This window comes from Amphibalanus amphitrite, unplaced genomic scaffold (assembly GCF_019059575.1).
Source record: "Amphibalanus amphitrite isolate SeventyFive unplaced genomic scaffold, NRLGWU_Aamphi_draft 001018F_arrow, whole genome shotgun sequence".
Classification (NCBI taxonomy): domain Eukaryota; kingdom Metazoa; phylum Arthropoda; class Thecostraca; order Balanomorpha; family Balanidae; genus Amphibalanus; species Amphibalanus amphitrite.
The window spans coordinates 218,924-231,153 of NW_024882512.1; the positions used below are offsets into that span (position 1 = coordinate 218,924).

General features: G+C 53.1%; 1 protein-coding gene across 1 annotated transcript in view; it reads right to left on the bottom strand.

Moving 5' to 3' along the window:
• Positions 1-2,267: 2,267 nt before the first annotated feature.
• LOC122369229 (AP-2 complex subunit beta-like) overlaps positions 2,268-12,230 on the bottom strand; it is a gene marked incomplete at its 5' end in the record, with an annotated part of 37,884 nt that continues 27,921 nt past the window's right edge. Inside the window, 3 exon segments of the mRNA XM_043343793.1 lie at positions 2,268-3,140; positions 3,553-3,707; positions 5,489-5,660. Coding sequence (XP_043199728.1) covers positions 3,066-3,140; positions 3,553-3,707; positions 5,489-5,660 — 402 coding nt within the window.

Genomic DNA, 12,230 nt, shown 5'->3' on the forward strand with positions numbered 1-12,230 from the left:
CATCCAATAAGGCCTTGTGGGCGAACGTATAGCCGTGTGGGAGCCCATGACATTTGGCCGAGCGCGTGCCATCAGGGTGGACCGGCTGAATGAAGGACCTCCGTCCGCTGAACCGACGACTATGGCACGGCGAGCCTCAGCGGCAGCAGAGCGGCCTGTTCACTTCAAATTGCATGATAAATGATCGGTCTTTTGCTTCTATGCCTATGAACGGATTATCCCCAACAACCGAAATAAACCTATCTTTTCATCATGTTCCCCGAAAATTCCATGCCTTCCATTAAATGTTATTGCGTTCGATTACCGGATCGACAGCAAATCGTCAGCAAACTGTCAGCAGCCAAAGCGAACAGTGACTGACGCATCGTCATTGACCATTCGGATCGCGTCTACAAATAACACGCAGCGTGGTTTCAAAAATAGCTCGGACGAAAAGAGAGGCCAAAACATGTTAAAATTCATATGACGCAGACAGTAGGGGTGAGTTGGGCGTGACTGCGCCGATATTGATTGATCAGTGAATCGTCACGTCCCGAGAATCCAGTCACATAGAGTTCCACGGATCGACGTTATACGGGACCCAAGCATCACATAATGTTATTAGGGAGACGGTAGAGTCTCCAATACCTTTACAGCTGCAACACTGCCAACTGTACTTCTTGATGCTTATAATGGTCTTATTCTACTCACATGAAGAGCTCGTGCAGCCACTTGCAGCATTGAAATTGGAAGCCTTGAACTCCCAGAACAAACCAAAAGAGCAAGGCATGCGAATCCAGTCAGCTCGGGACCTCTTGGACCAAAGCATGAATTAGCTGTCCTGCTAGGTAAATGTGATTTTAGATGTACTATCTATATGTGGATAAATTAGGAGGCCTCAAGCGTTGTGGGCGGCACCTCGTGTCGGGTTCTCTGAACGGCCGGCCGTCGAACCCGGGAGGTTATACTGTGCCGCAGCGCTCAGCTGTGATGCGGGCTAGTCTACCACTCACCGCCTGTCTCAGCCGCTCGGTGCCCGTCCGGCCCGCCCCGTTCAATGCGCTCCCGCGAGCCAGCTTTTACAGACGAATGAACGCTTAACTGCACCACCCCATAAGTCATCTAACTATTGAGGATTAAATTCCCATTTGGCAGCTATCTAGCCATTTGCGAGCTGATCGGGATTCCTCTCGTTTCGGCAGTTTCTGCTTCAGTCAGCATAAAATCGATGTCAAGGTAATTACCCGTATCCGCTCCCGGAAGGCGATATTTTAATTCCGACTTTCATTGAGCTCTGGTGCCGGTCTGTGGGTGTCCTGTCAGCGCTGAATGTCATTAGCATCGGACCGAATTCTGAGGCAGCCCACCACGCAGAAACCGTGTCCCTAGCCGTCGACATGGGACAAAGCCGGACCCGAACACGCCGCTCGACCAGTCAGCTCCCATTGCCTCGCCGGCAAAAGCTACAATTGAGTTAAACTGACGGCGAGCCCGAATCGCATTATCTACCGGCCGATCGGACAGCATCAGCACAGCTGGCGAGACGGCCGGGAATTGTCAGCTGCTGCCGTCCCGTCCGCGTTCTCAATGGCGTGAGACAAAGAGTTCGACTATCTCCTGAGATAAAGCCGGCTGTGAATCGTGTAGCCGACAAAGAGCCCACGGCGACATTTCGCCGCTCATGTCTAGTGGATTCGGTACCGACGCGTCGCACAAAGTTTGAGGCTATTCCCGGTGGGAGCCGTGCATTTCGCCGGCGACATGTTCATAATGCACGGCCTGCGGCACGCCAGACCACCAATCAAATCCCTCCTACAAATAGCCGGCTAATCAAACTTTTACCGGCGCAGATTCGCCACGCTCACGGCACTTAACTTGTCAGGCGGGCGGCGTCCAACCGCACTCTGCCGAGCGAGCGCGGCTCGGCGGGCGCCCGGCGGCGATCGACGAGGCTCCATCTGCGCCCTCAGCAGACTCCTGTAACGTAGCACGTGCATTGGAGAGCCCCTGGAGCCCGATGGACCGCCGGCCGGGCAGTTTCGGCGGCCGGCCATGGCCATAAGAGCGGCCGGGCGACCGTCGGGGCCATCGCCGGCCGTCGTCCGCCGCCGTCTCAGACAGTTACCTCGTCACCGGTGGCGGCTCGGCGGCGGCTCGGCGGCGGCGATGCCGGGCACGTGCCGCCCAAACGCAGACGGCCGGTCGGCCCGGGCCCAGTCCGTCAATACTGCTAGCCGAGCCCGGCTCTCCGCCGCGTCGGTTTGCTCCGTCACTCACAAACGCACCGCAGCTCTGCTCCGGTCTATTGGACATTGACGGCCGAGAAATCGCACAGAGACCGGCCGGAACGGGCGGCTCGCCCGACCACCGGCACGGGTGACAGCCGCTTCGGAACGGCGGCGCCGGCTCGGCGGCTTTCGCGTGCAATCATCCATGCGGGACACATCAGCAGTGGTTGGTGATCAAAGAACGTCGGGCTGGAACAGCAACGACCAGTTAGGCTCCCGCAGACGGTGGCCCTTTGACTACATGGATCACAAGCGGCAGCTCGGACACACGAATATCGCCAAACGGTGGACGGGCCGCCCGCACCGGCGTCCTCTGCGCGTATACAGGGAACAGATAATACAGAGTCGGACAGATACAGACGCCGTGCGGGTTACAGAATACACCACCGAACTTAGCCAGCTCATTCTAATGTATAAAGCAAATTCAAGCCACCATTCCGCCTATAAATGAGCCCGCTCACTGTGTAACGTTCACATATGCTCGCGTTAAACAATATAATCGGTTGGCTACCAGCGACGCCCTGCATGATAAATAACTCTAACACTCAGCCTAGCCTCTTCCGAGAGAGCGGTTCAGATTTCAGTTCCGTTTTCTGCAGCGCTTTCACCAAATGGGGCTAACGCAGGAATGTTCTCTTCGTCTTCACATACTCACAGAGGAGATAACATAACCGCGACCAACAAATTACGACACGATGTCAGCACCGGAGGTCCGGACCGCGCCGCGGCCGGCAGCACCGGAGCGCCGGGTAGCGGCGCGGCCGGCAACAGCGCCGGCGCCGGGGTCTTGGGGGCCATTCAGGCGCGCAGAATGGCCTCAACACTGTTGCTGATGTCCGGAGCAATTTCGCACGTGCGGCACTTGATGGCCAGCTGTAACACGGCGGCGCAGGTTAGCGGCCGTGGCCAGAAATTAACGGCACAGGCAGACCGCGGCCAGTCGCGGGCGCCGGCGGCTTATTACAGAGCCCGCAGTCCAGCGGCCATTCATCGTGGTAAGCATAACACCACACAGCAGGCTACTCGCATTATTATTTACTTAATAATCTTAAAACTGAGACTTTCATCTTATATCTGAATGTTAAACAATCTTATTCAAAGCTCAAACGAATTCAGCCATAAAGTAGACAGACTTAAGAATCACGATCCCCAGTTAATTGACATTCATATAATCCAATAGTCTTCAATGGAACACAGTGTGATTGTCAACAGGTATGTGATTGTCACAGTGTGATAAGCCCGTTGAGTGCTATCTCCATCACCCCAGGCGCTCATTAAAACTCACCGTGATGTTGGACGAGCCCGGAGCCACCTTGATCTCCAGCAGCGCCCACAGGCCGTTGATGAACTTGATGGAGAGGTACAGCATGTCCTGGCCCTCGACGTTCCGCTTGGCAATCGTGAACACGTTCTCCTTCTGCAGCTTGGCCGAGATGGCGTCTGCGGGTGACAGGGGGAGGGGGGGGGACGTCACAGACTGTGACGTAACAGACAGTGACGTCAGCCGGCAGACCGCCGCAGCCGAGCCGTCAGTTACGGCCCGTCCCAGCCGTCAGTTACGGCCCGTCCCAGCCGTCAGTTACGGCCCGTCCCAGCCGTCAGTTACGGCCCGTCCCAGCCGTCAGTTACGGCCCGTCCCAGCCGTCAGTTACGGCCCGTCCAAGCCGTCAGTTACGGCCCGTCCAAGCCGTCAGTTACGGCCCGTCCAAGCCGTCAGTTACGGCCCGTCCAAGCCGTCAGTTACGGCCCGTCCAAGCCGTCAGTTACGGCCCGTCCAAGCCGTCAGTTACGGCCCGCCCGAGCCGTCCCTCCAGCATTGATCAAACGGCGTCGCCGACAAGTTTTCGACTTGACTCTTATTACCGGTCGTACTCGGCGGCGGCGCCTGAAACCGGCTCTGGCGTGTCGCACTGGCAGTCCGGCGGACGACCGCAGTCGCTCAGCGCGGACAAATATAGAACGACGGCGGGCTCTGCGGCTCGTCTGGTCAGTGGTTGCAGTCGGGCGCCGCTGGGAGCGGCACGACATGGACAAACCCGCTGCAGAATCTTACGGTAGGAGCACGGCGAAAAGACTGGAGACGCTCCGGAACATAAATACAGCTCTAAAGAGGAAGATGATGCAAGTTGACCAGATGGACATTCAACTATCAGCAATGTTCACCTTTGGTAAATAAAAGAAATAGTATGACAAAGCCATTGCATTTTTAAATATTTCAAACCAAGTCAAAAATATCAAAATGTACAAAAATACAGTAATATTCGATAAGCTGGTGGCGGAAATACGAGATAACACATTTCTGTCACAAAAATGAAAATACAAACGCAGTGACATAGCCCATTGTTGCTTTGTCACCTGAACGTATGGGCCATTATTTTTTTTCAGAGCAGGCCAAGGACTCCTAGCTCGGAAGGCCGGCGGGCCGCCACCGATTTCTATGTTTATCTGCGGCCAGTGGGAGCAGGTTGTGTACCGCAGGACGGTCAGATCGACCAGGCAACGGCTCGTATTTCCTATACTGACGGTGAGGTAGGGAGAGAGAGAGAGGGAGAGAGAGAGAGAGAGAGAGAGAGAGAGAGAGAGAGAGAGAGAGGAAAAGGAGAGAGGGAGAGAGAGAGAGAGAGAGAGAGAGAGAGAGAGAGAGAGAGTGAGTGAGTGAGTGAGTGAGTGAGTGAGTGAGTGAGTGAGTGAGTGAGTGAGTGAGTGAGTGAGTGAGTGAGAGTGTGAGAGAGAGAGAGCGAGAGAGAGAGAGAGAGAGAGAGAGAGAGAGAGAGAGAGAGAGAGAGAGAGAGAGAGAGAGAGAGAGAGAGAGAGAGAGAGAGAGAGAGAGAGAGAGAGAGAGAGAGAGAGAGGGGCGGAGCGCAGTCCGTTGAGACAGCGGGCGGCGGGTGATAACACTCCGATGGGGGAAACCTCACTCCACCACGGCACAGACAGACCACAGCTCACCGCTGGCATTTAGCCGGACGGCTTCAATATGTACCAATGAAATTTACCGGACCCAGCATCGCGACGCTTGCCGGGCATTATGCATAGCATAACCATTAGCGGAGCCTCCCGTTGGTTTGTGGCTGTGGCGCTCAGTAAGTGGGCCACTCAAACAGTTGCCAACTTCACTCTCGACAGTAGCAGCATCTGTGTCGGAGCAAAACGGCCAACAGAGAGCGCTCTGCAGGACGTCACCCTCTGAATTCTCCGCCGCCACGGACCGGGACACTCACCTGCCGTCATGGCCAGGTTGGCGATGGTGAACTGCATCTCGTTCTGCGCCGGGATCTCCTTCCACGTGGCCAGGAAGACGCGCTTGTCCATCATGCCGTCCTCCCCGAAGAAGACGTGAGCCGGCACCAGGCAGGCAAAGTACATCACGTCGATGTTGTTCTTGATGGCCACCTGACGGCGAGGAACAAACAACAATCGTCAGACGCGGTTGGTATAGGGTAAACAGCGCACATACACGCAGCACACAATGTTTTTTTTTTCTCACACGGATCACATATAGCCACTCCCCATCACGTACAAGTCAATGACCAGCTCGTATAACCAAGTGTGGCTTTCGGAGCATCCCAGACCACCCGTCCCGTTCTCGCCCAACCAGATCAGCCCGGTCTCAGCCGTAGCCCGTGCCACGCCGCCGTGACCATCCTCTGAGCAACATCACCCAGCGGCACGAGGTTCCACAGAGCGCCCCGCCATGCTAGCTGCCCATCTGAGCGCCGCTGGTCGCCATCCGTCCGCCACTGAACTAACGGGACGGCCGTGAGCCCCACGGAAAATGCTGACGACAGGGAGAAATACCGACCTTCACTGGCGACCCGGGCGTTCGACCCACGCCGCCCCGTCCTGATCAATGCGTCAATCATCCGAGTGCATTTTCATAAGCGGCCATGCCGAGAATCGATTGGGAGGACCCAGCGCAGGACGTAATTTATGCTGTCAGGCACATGGTGGGCCGACTAGTATCGCTGTATTGATGGGTGGTACTTGTGCGCAATCAGGCTCTATTAAACCGCAGTTAACAAGATGCGAACAGCATCGTATTCTCGTAAGTGCATGTCACGCCCCAGACCAGAGAGTTCGGCCGAGTGAGAAGGTCAGAATGATTAGGGTGGGGTTAGAGCGGACAGGGAGGGGTCAGATGAACAGGGGTGGGTCAGCTCAGACAAGGAGAGGATTTAAAAAAAAAATCAAAAGCACCGCGGAACTGCCGCGAGGATCGGAGGCTGATTTTAATCCCATATTCGTTATGAGCTGGGCATTCTTTTCGGTACAACAGCATGTATGAAACAAGCCTGCCACCTCACAAAAAGTTCATATTAGACTCAGCAAGACCAGAGAAAAGAGCCTCGTAACGAGAAGAAATGTAAGAAGGGATAATCTATAAAAATCAATTCGTCCCATAGCTCAGTGAATAGAGCATTAAGCCTAAGCTACACTAGCATGAATTCCGACGTTTTTTTGGTTTCTGCAGGATTTCGGTTCGCGTCGTCAAGTTCGCCTCATAGCGAATGCATTGCGCAAGCTACACTGCCAGTCTGGCGTCCCGTGGAACGAAAACCCGCAAAAACCGACGAGTCGGAACCGAAAAAAAGTTCAGAGCTGTGAACTTTTTCTCGGTTTCTGCGGGATTTCGTTTTAGTGATGAATGATTAGAAGTGATTGTTGCTGATAATATTGTGACGATGGAACAGTTTCAAAAGTAAATGATGAAAATGGTGTAATTCATGATTAAAGAAGACAAGATATGTTTCAAAACTCTTCATTTTACTTCAAATATGATAATACAGAAAATTGTATCTAAGCTGACAAATGATTATGATCGAAAATATATTTTGGTTAGTTGTAAAATCTTTAAAACAATTATTCAATTATAATTTTGTTAAAATACAATACTATTTAACATGAATAATTAATTAATTCGATCACTTATCCATCAGAATGTTATAAACAACAGCGTCCACTCGGCGGCCGCCCGGAACGAAAAAACGCAGAAACCGTAAAAACGCGGAAACCGAAATCACGCAGAAACCGAAAAAAACGCTGACAGTGTAGCCTGAGCTTTAGGCTTCCAGTGACGAGTATCCGGCCTCGTGAGACCTATAGGCGCTCGATACACAAGAGGCGGGGACTGCCGTAGCTGGTGGGTCAGTGAGCGGGGTCACCGTACCCCGGCCCCGTGGGCAGTCCCAACTCTGGCCTGCAAAGCCTAGCGATTACCAAGAATTTCGCAATCGGATACTAGGGTTCAGTCGGGACGGGCACAATCCACTTTACTTAGTGTGGTGCCTGAGCTTAAAACCGGGTATGAGGCTTATAAAATAAAATGAAGGACAATGAGTCCCATAAAACAAGCCTGTATAACAATCAAAGCATAATTTGTTTTGCTAACGCCCAACGGGTGCTAACCCGACGCGTCTGATCACCCGAAGCAAAAGTATCCATAGCACTTCACACCACTTCGTCCAGCTATAAACGCTGTAAGAAGCTAGCGCACCTCCAATCAAACAGTGCAGTCTTGCGGGACGGCCGCGAAACAAACGTCCGCGCTGGCTAACGGCAATGACAGGCCGTGTTTGCATCCGGGCGGCGCCCACCGGACGCCCATCGGCGCCCGCGGCGGCGCCCGTGGCCGGACACATTCGGACCGAGCCGCTGTCGCCAGCCGCGACTCAAACTGAGCCCTGCTTAATGGCCCAGTCAGAATCGTTAACGTCCAAGAAGTTCATTGCTCTCATGGCAGTGCCGTCGCCGCGACAAAGACGGCTTTTCGGAGCGCATTTCACGACTCCAGTAATTTAATCGACAGAGGCCGTCACACGAAGGCAGCTATTCTCGGGCAGCGAACGACCCCGAAGTGTGTCCCGGTGACTCATCAGGCGCCCGTTCGTACCGAGCGTGACCACTCAGCGATCAGTCTGACCAGCTCTCCACTCCAGGCCGCTGCCGATCCGACGCTAGACAGCTCCACTCCCGACCAGGGGCGTCGCCACGGCTCCCCAACTTGTACGGACACATTCTGTCAGCCGTAGCACTCGTCAGAGGCGTTAACCATGCGGGCCCGCGGAGAGTGTTTTTCGTCCTCGTCCTCCTCCCCCCCCCCCCCACTCCGGACGAATAGTTGCGGTAGCCCCCGAATGCCTAGGGGTTTCGGAAAAAAATACAAACACATTTTTTTAACCTACATTACATTGAAGGTTAGATGGCAGTTCAGCGACCCCGAGCTGCGGCTGTTTTTGCATATTTCTTCAACAAAAAGGGTCTTAGACAGTGGTACCAACGCATTAGTCATATCAAGACGCGTCGAATGACATAAAGGCTGTTTGAAAAGGTCAAGTTTTCTGTTGAACTCATGTGACCTCGAATGGTATTATGGTCTTTGGTTGACTTTCACACATGAATAGTCTCGTTTACTGTGTTTGAAGTCGCTGGTCACGATTTTTTTCTTTTTCTTTTGCTCTAACATTTAGAGCCTCAGGATGGCAAAAGTGACAGAATTATTATGGCGGACGATCAGTGAAATAGCCTATAGAAGGTGTAACGAAATTATCCGGACACCTTTCTTTCCGCTGTAAGAAACAAGACAACTTGAGTTTTTTCCTTTTGACGATGATATAGCCATCTTTCATAAGATCATATTTAGAAATGCCTGGAGCATTCCAGCTACTTGGTTTTCAAGCACATGTGGACCGACGCCGCATTAGCATGTGCCTACATACAGTTGATTGGTCCTGACGCCGGGTGTCCATTTATTCACCTCCTGCTGGACAAAAGTCCATAACATCTCGATGGAATTAGGATGACAACTATTTCCAAGCCGCATCCCGTTAGTCCAGAAGGAAGGATAAGAGCTTCTCCCGGCGTCACTTTTCATTCTCCTACGGACGTACGTACAGCCTCCGACAGCGGTCCCAAGCAGCGGCGGCCCAGGTGCGCCGTGTATAGGTATGTAGCCCTTCAGCCTGCACGAAGGCAGCGTGGTTAGAATCAAAATTCAGTGCGCTTTTAGAAACCGAGCCCTCCCGCGCCGTCCAGTTGAGCGGCTCTCACTATTTGTCTGACAGGATGTTGCTCCGGTAATACTCGTCACTGATGGTGGTCTTCTGTGGCACAATGCACAGCTGGAACATCGCAAGCAGCTGAATATGCTCCAGATCTGGATCTTGGCCGGATGATTGACGCCGGTGACGGCCGGCACGTTTGAGTTACTGGCAGTCAACACAAGGCCGCTTTGACGATTCAAAGGACAATACAGAAATTGCGAACAGATATGGCGAAAAATATATGTCCGAATAATTTCGTTACACCCTAAATAGTAAATACTCTTGCGTGACATTGACTTTGGGGCGGCCTTGGACCGTAACTTTACCCGCAAATAGGGGACTGATAACGATAAGTTTTCAGCTACTTCAAGACATTTGCAAAGACTGCTTTGCAGTCGTCGAAACTTGTACGGACATTCCGTACAAGTTTTCGGGCCTTCCAAAACTTGTACGGACACTGCCCGTAGTGTCCGTAGTGGTGGCGACGCCCATGCTCCCGACCGCCGGACTCTCCGGCGGGCGGCGGCTGGTTCTCCCTCACAGCGGTCCGTCACCTCTGCCGCACCACCCTGGCCGGCAGAAGCCCGTCACACCACCAGTGACGCATGTTGACGCCAGTCCGGAGACCGGGGGACGGTCGGAGGCGGCTCAGAGTGATCAGCCGGCCGGCCGGCGACCACCCGCACCGGCCCGCGCCACAACACAGTCGTAACGCGCCGCTACCGGCAATTTACGCACGGCCCGCAAGCCAATCTGGCGGCGGGCGCCGGTCGATCGGGCGCCCAGGTGGGCGTCTCGGCGGCGCCCCACAGGACGCCCCGGCGCCCGGAGATAGCGGCACAGAGGCGCCCCTGACGACGGCGGCGACACCGCTCGAGCGATTGCCGGCGACGTTACGGCAGGAGACAAATGATGCCGACCGACACACAGTCCGGAGTTTGGGACGGTGAGTCGACAGCAGCGTCCCGGGAGGTCGGCGGTGGCCACAGCCCCGCGTTACCCTAAGTTGGCCGAGCCGCTTAGAAAGGAAGGCAACGACGGTTTACCCACAAGCGTCTGACGCAGAAGCTTTTGTCGGCTCAAACATAATTAAGGAGCTTGAGTGTGGATATCGGTCCCTTCAACAAATGTTAGTAAAAAATTGATAGCCGCAGCCGGCGGAGACAGACACATGTGTCCTCCCATGCCAATTATACGTCGTATCATTTTCAGCAACACACGCCTGAGAGCCACCGGTTCGGTACACAGGTGTCGGCCTCGAGAGTGGCCTCCGGCGTGCAGTTCCTGTCCCTCGGGCGGCGCTGTTATCTTCTCGGGGAGACCCCGCGCCGCCTGGCAGCCGCTCTTTCCCCTGAGAGACGGCAGTGTCTACTCAGCTGGCTCCGCCGCGGTGCACGGACACCGGGAAGTCGGGATATCTGTCACTCCGCAATAGTCGCATCTGCTCGGAACAGACCTAATAATGCGATAAAACATTTCTAAACTCAACTCTTACTTAAACCCGAAATTGGTTAGCTTCCAAAGAGATACGAATCGTGAAGGACTATTTCGAGGCATTGTAATCGCTGTTCGGCTAACTGTCCTTGAGACAGCGGAGGGACGGCCACAGCGACTCTCAGAAGCTTTGAGAGCGTTGCAAGATTAGATGCCATTGCATCTACCGAGCCGAAAAAATTAAAACTGTTATGCATAGACCGTTTCTTTTTTTTAAAGTTGCTTCCTGTAAGTTCAAACAGAGCTGATACATCGGTTTCGGCCACTCCTGAGCCTGGCCAAGAAATCCTAACCGCTAAAATATTCATTCTCGATCTGCGATCGGCAAATACATGAACATCGTGTCAGACAAAATGAGCAAACTATGACATCACTTGATGCAGCTGGCACTCAATGTATTTACGATCGCACATGCCACATAGTGTCAACGAATTTCAGGAAAACTTTGTTTTCCAGTGTCACCAAGGTCAAAATTGAGAACGCGGTTCTGTCGACTGTCCATGACAAGTACCTGCAATACAAAGTCACATCATGACGTCACCGCTGTTCTAATATTTAGTTCCAAAACGCACGTATGGAATTAATGAGGAATTATCCATATTTTAAAATAAGCCGACCTTCGATTTTTTTTCACGTTCATTTTTTCCCTTTTCCCTAACGCATGGTAAGTCGAAAAAAAGTACTTGGAACCAAACCACTTTTGAGAGAAAAAAAAAAAACGAACCAAAGATGCACCACATATGTACTAAATGTGCCAATAAAAGTTAGGTAATCCAGTATCAGTTTGAATATGAGGCAGCGGGAATCCCAGTGAACTGATTAAAAAGGCCGCAAGCATTTAAAGAGGTTACACTGCGGACAACATCGAATCAGAGATCGGATCGGCCAATCCCGATCGGCGATGGCGTTTCATGACCGATCCACACCGATCGCGCCCGAAACGGGATTCGCATCGTGATAGGCCGGTGTGGATCGGCTCCTCTAATCCGAGATTGGGTATGCAAGCTAGTGCAGTTGCGACGATTTACCTCACGATTTCATTCATATCATCCTCTAGGTAATGTGAATTTAGCGGTACCTAAAGTTGTGTCATTTGGGGACTAGTGAGCATGAATCGCGGACAAAAACCAGCCCCGAGACGTTCACTTCGAGCTGGCGGCGATCGCGGTAAGTCTATTGTAAGCCGCAAAGGGAACGGCACTGCCCTATGCTGCCCAAGTGCGATTGGCCGATCTTGGCCGATCAAAGTGGGATCATCTTTCCGATCCGGGATTGCCCCATTCGACCCCAAACGCAACATGTGCCATTTCCATGGTTGTTTGAATTCGGATTCGGCGCAAGTCCGGATTCGAGTATCATGGAAACGGGGTTATAGTTTGTAAGCCCAATAGTGTACTTGATGGATGGTCCGCCAAGACATGAGCCACTT